This window comes from Colletotrichum fioriniae, assembly GCF_027942845.1.
Source record: "Colletotrichum fioriniae strain IMI 355084 chromosome Unknown scaffold_5, whole genome shotgun sequence".
Classification (NCBI taxonomy): Eukaryota; Fungi; Ascomycota; class Sordariomycetes; order Glomerellales; family Glomerellaceae; genus Colletotrichum; species Colletotrichum fioriniae.
In genome coordinates, this window is record NW_027076841.1 from 3,033,205 (window position 1) to 3,048,371 (window position 15,167).

The following is a 15,167-nucleotide window of genomic DNA, read 5'->3' on the forward strand; positions in this document are numbered from 1 at the left end:
ATTCAGCTATTGTGACGGGATAGAGAGCCTCTAGACTCAGTTCTATACAAGATGCCATCGTTGCCCTGCGGAATGGCCCCTATGACCAAACCCCCTTTTTGGTTTGCAAGAAAATCAGTGTAAAATCAAACGCTAGGTATAAGGGATGGCCACAGAGCTGAAGCTGCGCCATACAGGATGCCATCGTTGCCCTGCGGCCTGGCTCTATTCGCCAGACCCCCCGAATTTTGGGTTCGCATGTGCCAATGCGATTCATGTGCCCAACTGCACAGGATAGCCATTCGAATTTGGCTATACAGGATGCCATCGTTGCCCTGCGGACCGACCTTCTTCTCTGGCCGGACCCCTTTTCTCGTAAGACGGTAACACAGGATGATCGGGCGGCTGCCAAACCACGCAGGATGCCATCGTTTCCCTGCGGACGAGCAATCTACACTATGCTCGACCCCTAGTAGACTCATGAGCCGTAGTGACTCCTGCTTTAAATCTTCTCTCCCTCAATGATGGGCTTAGCCTCGTCGCTGGTCCACCAGCTGATGCCCTGCTTTCCGGGGTAGCTGTACTGGTCCATGCTGTCCGCCTTCATCTCGACGCTGTAGCCGGGCTCGGTGGGCGTCTGGTAGTACCCATCCTTGATGACAGAAGGGTTGAGGAAGTGCTCGTGCAGGTGGTCAACGTACTCGAGCACCGAGAGCTTGCCGCTGACGACGACGTAGTCGATGGTGCTCAGGTGCTGGGTGTACTCGGGCAGGCCGACGCCGCCCGAGTGGGGGACGATGGGCACGTTGAACTTCTTGGCCATGAGCAGGACGGCGAGGACCTCGTTGACGCCGCCCATGCGGCAGGCGTCGATCTGGCAGATGTCGATGGCGCCCGACATGAGGAGCTGCTTGAAGATGACGCGGTTCTGGCACATCTCGCCGGTGGCGACGCCGATGCCGTAGGGCTTGAGGGCCTCGCGGATGGCCTTGTGGCCGAGGATGTCGTCGGGGGAGGTGGGCTCCTCGATGAACCAGGGCTTGAACTCCTTGAGCTGCTTCATGTACTCGATGGCTTCGGGCACCGACCAGACCTGGTTGGCGTCGACCATGAGGATGTTGCCGCTGTCGTAGCCAATGACCTCGCGTGCGATGCTCAGGCGCCTCTTGTCCTGCTCGACGCTGCTGCCAACCTTGAGCTTGAAGTGGCGGTACCCCTTGCCGAGGGTCTCTTGGAGGAGCCCCTTCATCTTGTCCTCGCCGTAGCCGAGCCAGCCAGCGCTGGTGGTGTAGGCCGGGACGGCGCGGCTGTTCTCGGCGTCCTTGATGCGCTGGGCCTTTGTGGGCTCCTGCTCCTTGAGGAGCTGGATGGCCTCCTCGGGGGTGATGGCGTCGGTGATGTAGCGGAAGTCAATGCAGGCGACAAACTCCTCAGGAGACATGTCGGCGACGATGCGCCAGACGGGCTTGCCGAGGACCTTGGCCCACAGATCCCAGATGGCGTTGACGACGGAGCCGAGGGCCAGGTGGATGACACCCTTCTCGGGACCGATCCATCTCAGCTGGCTGTCGTTGACGAGGTATCTCCAGGTCTGGCCCCAATTTGAGACGAGGTCTGACAGCTTCTTGCCCTTAATTCTCTCGACCAGGTAGTCGATGGCCTTGCAGACGATATCGTTTCCTCGACCGATTGTGAAGGTCTAGTAAGGGAGAAAGAGGGGTGAGCTACTTTGCGAGACGGAAATGAATTTGGAGTTAGGGAAAGGAGGAAACATACCATGCCGTGGCCAGAGTACTTGGAGTCGGTCTCGAGAATGCAGTAGGCGGCAGAGTAGTCACCAGCAGCGTTCATGGCATCGGAACCGGTCTTATCCAAGGAAGTAGGGAAGCGCACATCGCGCGTCTGCCACCCGGTGATGGTGATATCGAGACTCATGATGGGCAACTGACTGAAAATGGCAACGATAAACAATTAGAGAATAATACAGACCGTGATTCTTGGAGAAAGGACGATAGACAGCAAGAAGAATGGAGGAGGAAGGAGGGAAGAATAGAAGGAATTATTGCACTACACAGTAACGGGCAGAGAAATTTGAGACCTTTATAGCCTCCGACGATGCGTTTCTTCTCCCACTTTCCCCTCCCCGCCTTTGCCAATGGCTAGACCACTCACGGGCCACGACCCTCTACTTTTTTCCACCTCGCTCGCTCACTTTTTTGCTTTACCCCGAGTCTGGAGTTTGAGCCGGAGGCGGAGGGGACAGTTGCTAGTAGCAGCAGCATGGGGGAAGACGGAAGAATGGAGGGGTAGGGTGAAGGAGGGGAGGGGGCTTTCAGTGGAGGGCTTGGAGGGGCATGCGCCGGAGAGGGTCCCTTTCGGTGGGGCTTGGCAGCAGGAAACAACCCGGCCCAGAGACGGCGTGCCAGCGCGGGGGGTTCGCCAGGCCGAGCCGGCTTCGGACCCATCCCCTTTGCGTCCTCTGATTGATGGAAGAATTCCTCCGCCTGAACAATTTAGCGTGCCTCGTGCTCGGTGTACGCTCCGCCAGACCCCCAGGCCTCCCAATTCTAGCCTCTAGCCTTCCACTGCAGATGTTGACGATATTCGTGGGTGTTGGGTGGGGGAGCGAATGAGAATGGAAGAACTCGATCAGACACGTTCTCTACGAAGTACTTCCCTGTCATTCGGGGTTCATGTGGCTGGAGAATTTGATGTTGCGTCCTAAGCCGTGATGAATTTCATCTAACGCACGCAGGTAGGTAATTCTCCGTAAAGTATATGCAGAACGGCTCTAGACGGCATCTCACCGCCAAGGGATTATTCTCTCTGCGTTTGCGCCCATCGAGCTGACTTGGCGGCATTGACGAATGGAGTACCAGACAATCGGAACTCTCTCATATTGGATTTTACCAATCGATGTTCCCTCAATAGGTTGTCCCTTCAAAACGTCTGTTCGATAAGGCTGTGTTAGTGAGATGTACGGTTGACAGGGTGCCAGTTCAGTGTGTCCTCTAGCTAAACCCGCGTCTTCTCGGATAGCCGAATACTCGAATACTCTCATAAACCTCGTGATATTCTTACACTTCTTCCGTTTCCATCTTGCAGGTCCAGCGGTAGGATTTACTCCATACGTGGCTGGCTTCGGCAAAACGCTGATAGAATCGCTCAGTCATTACTGGCTACAGCTCTCCCACCGGGACCTCCCTAACCCGGTCTTCAAGCTTGATATAGGAGAAGGCAGTCGGGTGTATTGTTCTCGGACACCGGCTTCAATTCTTGATGTTGACTCAAAGATCACCATTGACCATGCGAAAGACAAGGCATGGAGTTTGCAAATCCCGCCAAGCACGCCCTACGAAAAGAGTAGATGGTGTACGATGCAATGTGGGGCTTCGCAGGGGACCCAAGGGCGGCATACCATATCATCTAAGACGATTGCTGCCAAGAGAGGATCCTACATCTGCATGGCACTGTCTCGCTCTCTAGTGCTTGTGTGAGATGTTCTTGGTGAACGCCCTGGCTGACGGTAGGGGTGAGACGCCTGCGAGCTGATTCGAGAAGCTCGACGACTTCTCCGAGACCACCGGACCGCGCCACTTGCTCGGCCGAGACTTCAAAGTACCGACGGTTTCCACGTTGGAAGAGGTATTTTGCTTGGCTACTTGTGTCAACCTCAAGGGACGCCAAGTAGTCCTCCAGTATAGTGTCAGCACCTGGGTACATCGGCACACCCCAACGATCACCCGGAGCGGGCCACGGCTTCTCCGCCTCCCGCAGATGAGCCGGATCCACAACGACGTAGAGAGCACGGAGAGTACGGGAGCCCCACAAGGTTAGCAGGCCGTTCAATGCCTCGGAATTGTAGAATGAACTTCGGCCGTCAGAGGGGCCGACTTGGTGAGGTCCAGGCCAAGCGAGGGCCAGACACCGCAGCGGGGTCGGCACATGAAGACGGAAAACGCCGGCAGTACTGATCAGACGGCAGGGCCACTGCCATCCAGTATTGAGGATGATGAGATCCCGCATGGCGTCAACTGCCATGTGGTATGCGCCCAGGGAATCGCCACCTCGAAGTATGAGGGTGTAGGAGGATGAATCACCGCCTCGAAGAAGAAATGGGTGAGAAGGTTTGATGAACTGGAGAGCGCGTGTTGCTACAAGATAGGAGCGATGACAGGCGAAGAGCATGCCAAAGAGAGTGGACATGACGCAGTCGCGATCCGAGAGATGAGGGGGACCAGAGGTGCGAAGTCTGTAGAGAAGAACTCTATCTTTGATATTGTAGCGGTCGATGGAGCCATCCTCGGCGCGGCCCATGGGATGGCGGGCCAGTTGAACATGGAAAGCGGTCGGGGCGGGCGGGGGAAGGGCAGCCTCCCAAACCTTGTCTTGTAGCTCTAAAGGTAGATTGGGAAAAAGAGCAAAGTCAATCATGGCTGTTAATGATGATGCTAAGGTGGGATAAGGTGTTGTAGGGTAGTGTAGATGGTGTAGGCGATGCCGATGCCAATGCCCATTGACTTTTAGATGAAGGCTGATGGATGAGATGGCGAGGACGGATGGTAGTCGTCCAATACCGGAGCGCAGTCCGGGATGCTTAGACTACCTTGGAAGGGTTCGGGAGGCGAGTTTGCGGGATGGCTGTCGATCTTGGACGGCTGAAGAGATTTGTTGGTTGAGAAGGCGAATGAATGGCAGCTGAAGATGAGGGGAACAACCAAACAAGAGACGGCGACGGTAGGGCGAATGTTGGTGGCTCGAGGACGATTCAATGCAGACGAGAGAACGCGGGGAAAATTGCAATCGTTAATTGGCTCATTGTGGCCACGGCGTTGGGATGTGTATTGTAGCCTCGAGGTGGAGGAGGCAAGCCGCGAAGGGACAAAGTGGCGGACGTAAGGTAAAATCAGGGTTGAAGGTGGGAGGATGTGGGAACTGGGAATACCTACTGTAGGTATGTCACTACGAATACTGCGAACACCAAAGGTGGTGAGGCTTTTCGATGACATGGGCCAATCCACCACACGGCGACGGGCAACCTAGACGGGAGCCTTCCGACCTTCCGACCTTCCGCCTGCCCTTTGGTCTTTGCCTGACCTGAGCACCTGATTGCCGATAGTACGTACATCTGTATACACCAGTACGTACACTATTATGTAAGGTAAGGTAGAAATGCAGTTCCAATTTCTTACCATCTGCAACTTTCAAAAGAAATGCCATCACAAGATCATCAAGAGAGTATTTCGACTGAAAATCACTACAAAGGAAACATCCCGCCAATACAATAGGCTACTCGCAAGATCTCACCACTGCTCCCCCGATGCCACCCGTCTAATCTCTGACCCCAACTCCGAACTCACTCCCGCTCACCGCGAACCATCCGACATGCCGTCCATCCATTGTAATCGCAGCCATGCTCACAGTCACCCAGCCCACCGTTGAGCGAATGCGAGTTGAGATATGACCCCTGCTAACGATCGGGACAGCCCACCAACCCCCCAGGCAAACATCCCTGACCGGTCAGAGCCTCGACCACTTTTTCCCTCGAGTTTCTTGGGGCACAAGTTGCAAAGGTGGGATACGATGACGTGGATTCAGCAAGGATGCCCTCGACGTTCCATTCTCCCCATCCATGTTTTCTCTCAGCCAACTGACAGTGAGTGAGTGACTGACTTGCAGTGACTGCTCATGGCACGCCGCAAACACCGTGACACCGACAGACAGCGGGTTTTTGAACGCTTCTCCTCGAGTCTCGACTCTCGGGTCGTTTTTCTCAAGATCCACTCTCCACTGCTACTACTGCGTAAGGTAGAAGAAGCAAACAGGAACGCATGGCTACCTTGTCGAGGCCCAGCCAACTGCGATGTGTTGTCCCAACCTCACATCATTCTGGGCTTAGCTTGCCCTGCTTTGCCTCACAGACGCAGCAGAGTGAGGCATCTCATTTCTTACCCTACACTACCTTTCCTTGCGCTCCTTGCACACACCATCCCAGTATGCCCTCCTCTGTGACCTTTTTAACCTTTTTGGCTCTCCCACTGCCCGCTTCATGCCTTGTGGCCCGCTTCTCCAGTGGGAATCCGGTTTTGAGCTCTGCCTCGTCGAGTTCCCAAAGCCTCCATCATCGTACATGCATATCCCGACCTCCATGCGCGTGGATACCTGCGCTGACTCTACCTTTCGCCCTCCTCCATGCTATAACATCCCTCCCTCTTGCTATCCCCTCACACCCACAAACCAACATGTGCATGGAACAGCCCATTTTCTCACGCTCAATTTTGATTCCCCGAGACGTCATTTGCCGCTCACAGAGAGTCATGAATTCAGCAGACTGCGAACCTCAACCAACCCATATATGACTTTCTGCATACCCTAGAGAATTCTCCTGCCACAACCATTGGTATTGCTATACTGCCAACAGACCAGCAGGCAGTTCAATACCGCTTCTCATCGCAGTCTTCACTCACCCAGCGTAGCCTCATCACTTTTTCACCATAGCTACCCCAACCAGAACAACATGGATCGCCGTCCTCATGCACAGTCACTGGCACCGCCAGCCCCAATATCAAATAACCCGCCGGAACCTCCACAACGCTTACGGCGCAGGCTGCAAAAGAAGTTCCTGTCCATCCGACGTCCTGCACCTATCGACCCCGTAGCATCAAACAAACTCAATACCGGGGTGGCAGTAGCTGCCCAGCAAGCCGGAACCATCGGCCGACCTTCCTTGCGTTTGTCACCAGACTTGAGCGATGCAAAATGGCACGCATATCTCGGAGACAGCAACGCTGTTCAAGATCCAAAATCGAAGTCACATTCAAAATCACCGTCAAAATCAAAGCCCCTACCCGCGAGACCAAGAACGCCAGAGAAACCACGAAAAGTCTCATTCGACACAACACCACCAGCGCCAGCCATCATTCCAGAATTCTCACACCTCGCCGTCAGTAATTTGACGCCGAGGCCCTCTCTCGACAGTTCACTCAGCTCACCGACCTCGTCGATCAGCACGAGATCGAGCATGAGACGCCATGCAAAGACGCCCATCTACGCCATTGGGCAGCTGGAAAACGCAAGCTATGGGAGGAATGCCAAAACTGCCGAAAAAGTCACCAGCGTCGACCTGATTGCGAACCAGTACCGAGATCTCCTCGCGACCCAAGACGCCAGCTCAATATACACTGACGCCCACTCTGATCCTTTCCCGTCACGACAGTCTTTGCACAGCCAGATTTCTTCTTCGTCCTCTGCTACTCGGTCACGCCACAGCGCCGGCGAGACACCCGCAGAGCAGCTCCGACGAGACATCTTTTCGCCGGCACCGGCGCCGTTGCGCCGTGCATCAGCGGCGTATTCTAGGTCACCACGGTCTGATGACGGTACGCTAGTTGCATTCGATGAGGAAGCTATCTACTTCAAGCCCCTGTCATTCTCGCCAGAACCGCCGTCGACACCCCCGCCCCCGCCGCGGAATCGCGCCCGACTGAATCGCAATTCGTCCTCTCAAGGAGGGTCGAGTCAGAACCTGAGCTTGCAGATTGCCATGGACCTCTTGACCCGTGAGCTCTCAACGAGCATGTTGGACAATTCGCATAAGACGGGAACAGATGTCTCGTCTCTGCAAGTTTGGGTGATGATCGAAGCCTACGAGAGGTTGCGAGACCAGGTTCTGGAAGCAAAGAGGCAGACAGATGAGGCGCAGAATCTGGAGACGGTGTTTGATACCTGGTTAAAGGCTCTCTACACCCTTCACGACCAGATGACGAGTGATGCGGCTTCTCATGAGAGCAACTACGATGAAGCGTAGTCGGAGCTAGGATACGAGGATGGATGGCGGATGATCTACTCTTAGTTAACTTGGGTACGGATACACCTGCAAGGTTAGGGCAACGGTGTTGGAATCGGATAGGTTCGGACACGGCATGTCTGAGCAAGAGTACCTTCAACCAAGTATAAAGAACAACAGTATCAAAATTCAGCATCAATTCAAGTCTGGAAACGAGAAGATCTTGAGTGATGCATGCAATTTGCTATTATTCCTGATTTGCAATAAGTTGATTACAAGTGAGGTGGATGAATAACCCCACCAGTTTGACACTTTTGCTGAGGTGCCTAACTCGATGGCATCATCAATTGCCTTTTGGGGCGTGTGGCCCGCTGTAGTCACCACTGCGTTGGCTACCAGACCCCGCCAAAGGTAAGGTACGTTCCACAGATCCATAAAGTAGCTTTCGCAGACGCGACTCTCGCCGCGTGCACTTTCTTTGCCTCATTCAACATCACCAGTCGCATTGCCGTCTTCCTGCTCTCCACGCCGTGTACCGTGGCACCGATAGAGCTCAGATTTCGATTCCTACACCTACGTGCAACTAAGGAATTACGTAGAACTGCCAATCATGGACGACGATTTCGGCGCCGACGAAGACTTCCTGGCCGCTCTTGCATCGTCGAACCCAGCGCCTTCACGCCCCGAGCCTCAACCACCTCGTCCCCGAGTGCAGCAACCGACACCGCAGAAGATACAGCAGCCGACACCGCAACGCTTGGATAGACCACCGCCCGCAAATGCTTCTGCGAGCGGCAAGATTGTCCAACCGACACCCCAGGCCCTTCCCCAGCGAGGATCTGGCTCCGCCATTCTTGTGTCTCCACGGCAGAGGGGCAACCCGGTGCTCGCATCTCTCAAGTCGATGCCGTGGGAGTATAGCGACATTCTAGCCGACTACGCTCTCGGTTTGACGACATGTGCATTGTTCTTGAGGTTGGTTCACTACCCAATCAATTCCCTCAAGAGACCTACCTACCTCGAAGGCAAGCATGCTGACCGGTGTCTGCGCTCAGTCTGAAGTACCACCGCCTCCATCCCGAATACATCCATACGAGAATCAGGAATCTCCAAGGCAAATACAATCTACGTGTTGTACTGACCATGGTCGATATTCCGAACCACGAGGAAGTCTTGCGCGAGCTGTCCAAGACCTCACTGGTCAATAACGTCACCCTCGTTCTTTGCTGGTCAGCCGCCGAGGCCGCGCGATACCTCGAGCTGTACAAGTCTTACGAGCATGCCAACTTCAACGCCATCCGCGGCCAACAAGCGTCGACGTATGCCGAGAAGCTCGTCGAGTTCGTCACGGTTCCCAGGAGCGTCAACAAGTCAGATGCCGTTGCGTTGGTCAGTAACTTTGGTAGCTTGAAGAACGCCATTAATGCGAATCCCGAAGAGATTGGCCTGCTCGCTGGCTGGGGAGCTGTCAAGGTTAACAAATGGGTCAAGGCTGTCGAGGAGCCCTTCCGAGCACAAAAGTCTGGCAAACGACAGCTGGATCGATCGGACCGCACCGAGGACGGGAGGCCGTCGCAAGCATCGAGATTGGATCAAGCTGTGCCTCTCAGCCGGGTCCCGCTTCGTGAGATGTCCACGAGGGATTCTTCACGAGGCTCACCTGCAGTGGGCACGCCAACGACAACACAGCCCAAGAGACCTGCGGCTTTGGAGAGAGGCAATCCGGATCTGGATGAGGACGATGAAGAAGCGATGATCGCCGCCGCTATTGAGGAATCAAGGCGGACTGCTGAGGTGCAGGCACAAGCACAAGCACAGACGCCGGTGCAGGCGCAGACGCAGACGAAACAAGTTGACAGCGCAGGTGCCAAAGACGATGCACTTACAGACGGGGTCGCAGCCGCACTCGCAAAGTTGCGGAAGCAGGGCTGAATACCAGTATTTTCTGGGCCATCTCGCTTTTCGTACTCCGTACAGCCCCAGAAACACGACACAGCCTTGAAGATTGTGGGCTAAAGTCTAATCGACGTTTCGAGAGGACGACACATCCCACAAGAGACGGATTCGAATGTAAGGCAATTTTCCTTGGTGTTCCGCAAGGCACCCTTCGCATAAGAAATAGGAAACTCCATGACTCGTTGGGGTTCAAAGAAGAGCATAAATGCGGCTTCGAGAGGAGGAACGAATCGAACGATGAAGTAAACTTTCCGCACTTCTGAAGCGACCCTTGGTTCGTCGGTGGGCCAATCACGACGATGCCGACCGGGAAACAGACTGCAACCATCAGACGATTCGCCCGGTAAGAAAGCAAAGTCCGTCGGTAGAGGCATGCCATCCAAGCCAGATCTAGAATCTCCAACGCTGGCTTTGGCGTCTCAACAGAGCAGGTGGGGGACTGTATGCTGTGCTCAATATAGGTTGTGTTCGCGGGTTCGCGCAGTGCGGGGCGGCCTCGACACGGATTTGCAGGTACCGAACTCAAAGTCAAGAGTTGGAGATGAAGATCGTCACGCACGCATCTGTTATTTCTCCAATGTCACCCTTCTGACCAAGTCAAGTGGTTGACATGGGACGAGCTGGCGGACCTTAGTTTTGACGCCGCGCCATTCCTCCCTATCACGATTGACATCTGGTCTTTGGTTTGTGTAACTCTTGGGCAACTTGCCAAAGGACTAAAACTATTGATGCGCTACTCCTTGCTCTTACATGAAAATTAAAAATGGCACTGCATCGACGCCGAGCATGCAGAGCCTCCGAGATCCAATGATCAGTAGCTCCGATCATCCCCGGCTAGGTTAAGCCGGGTATAGCGGCCTCCGGCACAACCAAGCAGTCTTCTGATCCGCCCGTGCCAAGGCCAAAGGCCGCAGTCGGTCAACATCTGGAGGCCATGGAAATTGACTCCCCGTTGAAGCGCATCTCCAAAGTCCCGAGGAGACACTGCCTCATACGGAAGGTCAACGAGTTACAACTTACAATGTACAACACCTTGTCGTCGGGACATTGTACGAGGGCCCAGAACTTCCCCCCATTCCTGCCCCTCGGAGGCTCGGGTGTTACAACTCGCCAGCATTTGTTTCTCTGATTTCCTTTGTCCGTATGCAACTGCAACTGCAACGCAACGCTGCATTTAACTTTGGGTAGCACTGGCAAGGGGCCTTTCCCAAGTTCCACCCCAACAGCTGCTCCGCACGTGCTTGATTCACCAGGGACGTCTGTGCCTGGTGACTTTGCCATTTCAAGATGAGCAGCGACAAACCTGGGCAAGATCTTCTCTGCGCGTGTTTGATGCCAGTCATTACGGCAACCAGCGGACTCGGCCCGCGTGGACGGCTCATCACTCGCCCTACCAATGGTGCAACCCCCGTTCGAATAAGAACAGTTCGTCTGACTCCTGGGTGTTAGATGCACTCATAGTCTCATTTTACTGGGGTGGTGGTGGGACTTTGGGGAGGTGGAGGGTGGTATCGAAAGGAACAATAATCAGGAGGGCGAAGATGGGCCGGAGATGGGAAGAGAAAGACACCGGGTCGCGAGGACCACCTATTACCATGTCGAATGGACACAACCGCCCAACGTTGCAGACGCAGAAAGCGGACAGAAGCAGGAGAAGAAGCAGGGGCAGCTGGTGTGGGAAAAAAGGTCCCGACTATGAGACATGGAGCAGGGGCGAACGCAAAGTCCGGGGGAGTCTGGATGAGAAACAGAGTTTATTCATCTCATGCTGTGCCTGCGTGAAAGTGTCCCAGTCTCCAGGTCCTCCCTCCCGAAGTTTCCCAGAGTTTGCCGATTCCTGGGGGTTGCGTGATTCCAACACCCCCCGACTGACCCATTGTCATTTCATTAGCCTTTGCGCGCCCCAATAATGCAGTCGACATAGATATATATATTTGACCGCAGCCTCTCTCTCCCTCTCCCATTACCGTCCGTCCGGACCCTCCTCCGTCTACAGTCTCTCTCTCTCTGCTTCCCAGAACCGGCATCTAATAGCTGGAGGCTTTTCGTCGCGAACACGATGCACCTGTCAATGCGTAGACTGGCCATCGCCGGGCTCATCGCCCAGGCGTCAGCCTCCCCTCAATCTCTTCTACAGGCCGCCGCGCCGCAGTATGTTAACCAGCCCGAGAGGGCGGCAGCCGTCAAAGAAGCCTTCCAGCGCTCGTGGGACGGGTACCGCAAGTTCGCGTTTCCGAATGACACGCTCAAGCCGGTGTCAAATACGGCCGAGAATGACCGGTACGTTTCAGTGTTTTGCTCCAAAAGAGACAGAGCGCAAAGACCCCCGTTTACTGACAATGTTATGCTGTAGGAATGGTTGGGGTGCGAGTGCTGTGGACGCCTTGAGTACTGCCATCCTCATGGAGAACAAGGACGTTGTGGGACAGATTCTAGACTTTATACCGACCATCAACTTCAACGTAACGGACAGCGAGGTTTCTCTGTTTGAGACGACTATCCGATATCTTGGCGGCATGTTGGCAGGTGAGACAGGCCTCCCAATCTAAATGGCGGTGTTTCTGTCGCATTGCTAATACAATGAATTAGGGCATGACTTGCTGAAAGGACCACTCAAAGACGTCGCCAGTAACCAGACCGGCGTAGACAATCTTCTCGCACAGTCGAAGAAGCTCGCAGACAACCTCAAAGTCGCATTCGATACCGCAACCGGCATCCCCGATAACACGCTCATCTACGATCCCAAGCCGCGCAAGAAGGGCTCCGACACGAACGGCATCGCGACCATTGGAACCTTGGTGCTGGAGTGGACTCGCTTGAGCGACTTGACGGGGGACAAGCAGTACGCGGATCTGTCACAAAAGGGCGAGAATTTCCTCCTCAAGCCTAACGAGGAGGTGTTCCCCGGCCTTTTGGGTACAGACGTCTTCATCTCGAACGGGACATTTGCGGATCGGTCTGGTGGCTGGAACGGAGGCACCGACAGTTTCTACGAATACCTCATCAAGATGTGGGTGTACGACCAGAACCGATTTTCACTCTACAAGGAGCGCTGGATTGCTGCGGCCGATTCATCGATCAAGTTCTTGGCGTCGAGCCCGACTACTCGGCCCGATTTGACGTTCTTGGCGGCGTACAACAACGCAAACCTGAGATTCGTCAGCAGCCATCGTAAGTTTGTATCGCTTCTTTTTGGCTATGGCCGACTACTGACGAATTCGTCTAGTTGCGTGCTTCGATGGAGGCAACTTTATTCTCGGTGGTCTTGTTCTCAGGGAGCAGAAATACGTCGACTTTGGCATCAAGCTGACCGAGGGCTGCCGCGAGACGTACAAGCAGACGGCTACTGGAATCGGGCCAGAAATATTCCGCTGGCAAGACGACAGGCCGCCGGTGAACAAGACGCTCAACCCGGACCCGCCCGCTAACCAGACAGAGTTCTACCAAAAGGCAGGCTTCTGGATCAGAGAGGACGGCGCGGGTTACGTTCTCCGGCCCGAGGTCATTGAGAGCTACTACTACGCCTACCGCGCCACCGGCGACAGCAAGTACCAGGACTGGGCGTGGGACGCTTTCCTGGCCATCAATAAGACGTGCAGCGCGGGAAGCGGCTTCTCGTCCATCACCAATGTTCAAGATCCGAAGGGAGGGTCATTTGACGACTTCCAGGAGAGTTTCTGGTTTGCCGAGGTTCTCAAGTACAGCTACTTGATCCAGGCGACGGACGCCAAGGTCCAAGTCGAAGTGGCGGACAACAAGTTTGTTTTCAACACTGAGGCGCATCCGTTCCAGATAGCTTAGAAAGCGAAAGTTTGTACGGGGAGAAGAAGGCCGAGATTGCGGTGACGCATTGATGAGCGAGAGGTGGGACGGTAATATTGATAGTTGGGCATAGATACCCATTATGAATTAATTGCATTTTGTTTTTCTGTTTTTTGATAAGTCTGATACCGAGCGTCTTCTCCGTCAACGTGATATTTGTCGGGTTTCTTTTATTTTGTCTATAAGCTATTATGAGCCGCCGTCTCTCTTGGCGTACTCCTCTTCCATGGCCTCCTCGTAGAGCCGGTCAGCCTCAAGCTCGGCTTCCGTCTTGGGGCGGGTCGTGCCGGCTCCCGTGTTTGCGCCGGCGCCGGTAGCTTGGCCCGTGTGCTGCTGCTGCTGGCTCGGACTCTGTTGGTTGGTGAGAGTAGACTGAGCTGGTTGTGTTTCTGAAGATTCGTCTTCTGGGACTTTGGGGACGCCTAGTTTGATTGGGAGACCCATTGCGATGACGTAGTGTGGGATGGAGTGTGTGTGTGAGGGATGTACGGAGTATGTCTCCGTGGAGGGTGGGAGTTGGATTAGGGTGAGACAGTTGGGCGAGGATGAGGGTGAGGATGAGTGTTTGTGAAAGAGAAGTGTGGCTGGAATGAGGCTGGTGTATGTGATGAGTTATATATGGGGAAGGAAGTTTTGTAAGGTAGGTGGATGGAAGATTCCATGTGGCGGTGATGGGTAGCTAGAAGAATCCGCATAGGTAGACTTGCGCATGCTTTGCTTGTGTGCTTGTCAAATAGCCACCTGTGGCGAATCATGGGAGGGAGCCAGCAGAGCTGTTCAGCTGACCTAGGGACGCAGCGAGCTCCGCTATTCGCCGTGTGTGGGTAAAGGTAGTTCGGATCCGAACTGATGGTCGGGGACTGGAAGTGTCTTTGTCTTCGAGCAGATCCGCCCCACCTGTTGTCTCTAGGATCAAACTGGACGAAGGTCCAAAGACACACACACACACACACACACACACACACACACAACCCGCAAGCTTGACAAGGTAGGGAAGGTAGGGAAGGTGAGATGCTTGAGTGCCAGGCAGGCAGAGAGGTATGGTACGTAGGTTGTGGAATGTACTTCCGTACACGTGCTGTGTTCACCGGGCAGCCGGAATCGAGATTTGAGGTGAGACGATTGTTGTTTGCCTCTTTAATTTAGAGGTTGGTTCATGTTTGTGATCTAGATTGTCTTGAAAGTTTGGAACACTCGTGTCTCTCTTTGTCGGGAAGTGGGTGTGAGAGAGAGAGAGAGAGAGAGAGAGAGAGGAAACGATTTAGAAGTTTGAGCCAACGTTCTGGATGAGACATGGCAAACACAGGATGGGTTCCCCGAAAGGCAATTGCTCGAAACTTTTGCTTGTAATGGAGAGTCGGAAAAGTCAAAGCATACTGCGTGCAACGCTTTGGCTCTTGAGTCCTTGAGCAAGAGTTCAAGGTGAGGGGGCCATGGGATGTGATTTGCGGATAAGGCCCAGTGTTACGGCAGTATTTTGCAATCTGCAGTCTGTGAAGTCAAAGGGTCCCCGGTGGGATGGAGTCCTGGAAAAGTCAGGGACGGCATTGCGACATTACCCATGACATTTTGTGAGATAGCGTTCCACGGCAACGTCGTTCTTGGTGAAGTGTGTGTAGGTATG

General features: G+C 54.3%; 5 protein-coding genes across 5 annotated transcripts; 3 read left to right on the forward strand and 2 right to left on the reverse strand.

The window, feature by feature from the left end:
- Positions 1–481: 481 nt before the first annotated feature.
- On the reverse strand, positions 482–1,914 carry LGD1 (L-galactonate dehydratase; the record flags this gene model as incomplete). The annotated part of the gene is made up of 2 exons (XM_053197493.1): positions 482–1,678; positions 1,756–1,914. 2 exons carry the CDS (start codon positions 1,912–1,914, stop codon positions 482–484), a joined length of 1,356 nt encoding a protein of 451 aa, XP_053045033.1.
- Positions 1,915–7,000: 5,086 nt separating this feature from the next.
- On the forward strand, positions 7,001–7,786 carry N0V96_005455 (uncharacterized protein; the record flags this gene model as incomplete). The annotated part of the gene is made up of 1 exon (XM_053197491.2): positions 7,001–7,786. One exon carries the CDS (start codon positions 7,001–7,003, stop codon positions 7,784–7,786), a length of 786 nt encoding a protein of 261 aa, XP_053045031.1.
- Positions 7,787–8,375: 589 nt separating this feature from the next.
- Positions 8,376–9,697, forward strand: RAD10 (ssDNA endonuclease and repair protein rad10; the record flags this gene model as incomplete). The annotated part of the gene is made up of 2 exons (XM_053197490.1): positions 8,376–8,740; positions 8,821–9,697. 2 exons carry the CDS (start codon positions 8,376–8,378, stop codon positions 9,695–9,697), a joined length of 1,242 nt encoding a protein of 413 aa, XP_053045030.1.
- A 2,083-nt stretch (positions 9,698–11,780) lies between these two features.
- mns1B (Mannosyl-oligosaccharide alpha-1,2-mannosidase 1B) lies at positions 11,781–13,522 on the forward strand (the record flags this gene model as incomplete). The annotated part of the gene is made up of 4 exons (XM_053197489.1): positions 11,781–12,001; positions 12,075–12,247; positions 12,311–12,892; positions 12,948–13,522. 4 exons carry the CDS (start codon positions 11,781–11,783, stop codon positions 13,520–13,522), a joined length of 1,551 nt encoding a protein of 516 aa, XP_053045029.1.
- A 210-nt stretch (positions 13,523–13,732) lies between these two features.
- On the reverse strand, positions 13,733–13,987 carry N0V96_005458 (uncharacterized protein; the record flags this gene model as incomplete). Its single annotated transcript, XM_065757404.1, is given in 2 exon segments — positions 13,733–13,965; positions 13,984–13,987. 2 exon segments carry the CDS (start codon positions 13,985–13,987, stop codon positions 13,733–13,735), a joined length of 237 nt encoding a protein of 78 aa, XP_065614173.1.
- Between the last annotated feature and the right edge of the window lie 1,180 nt (positions 13,988–15,167).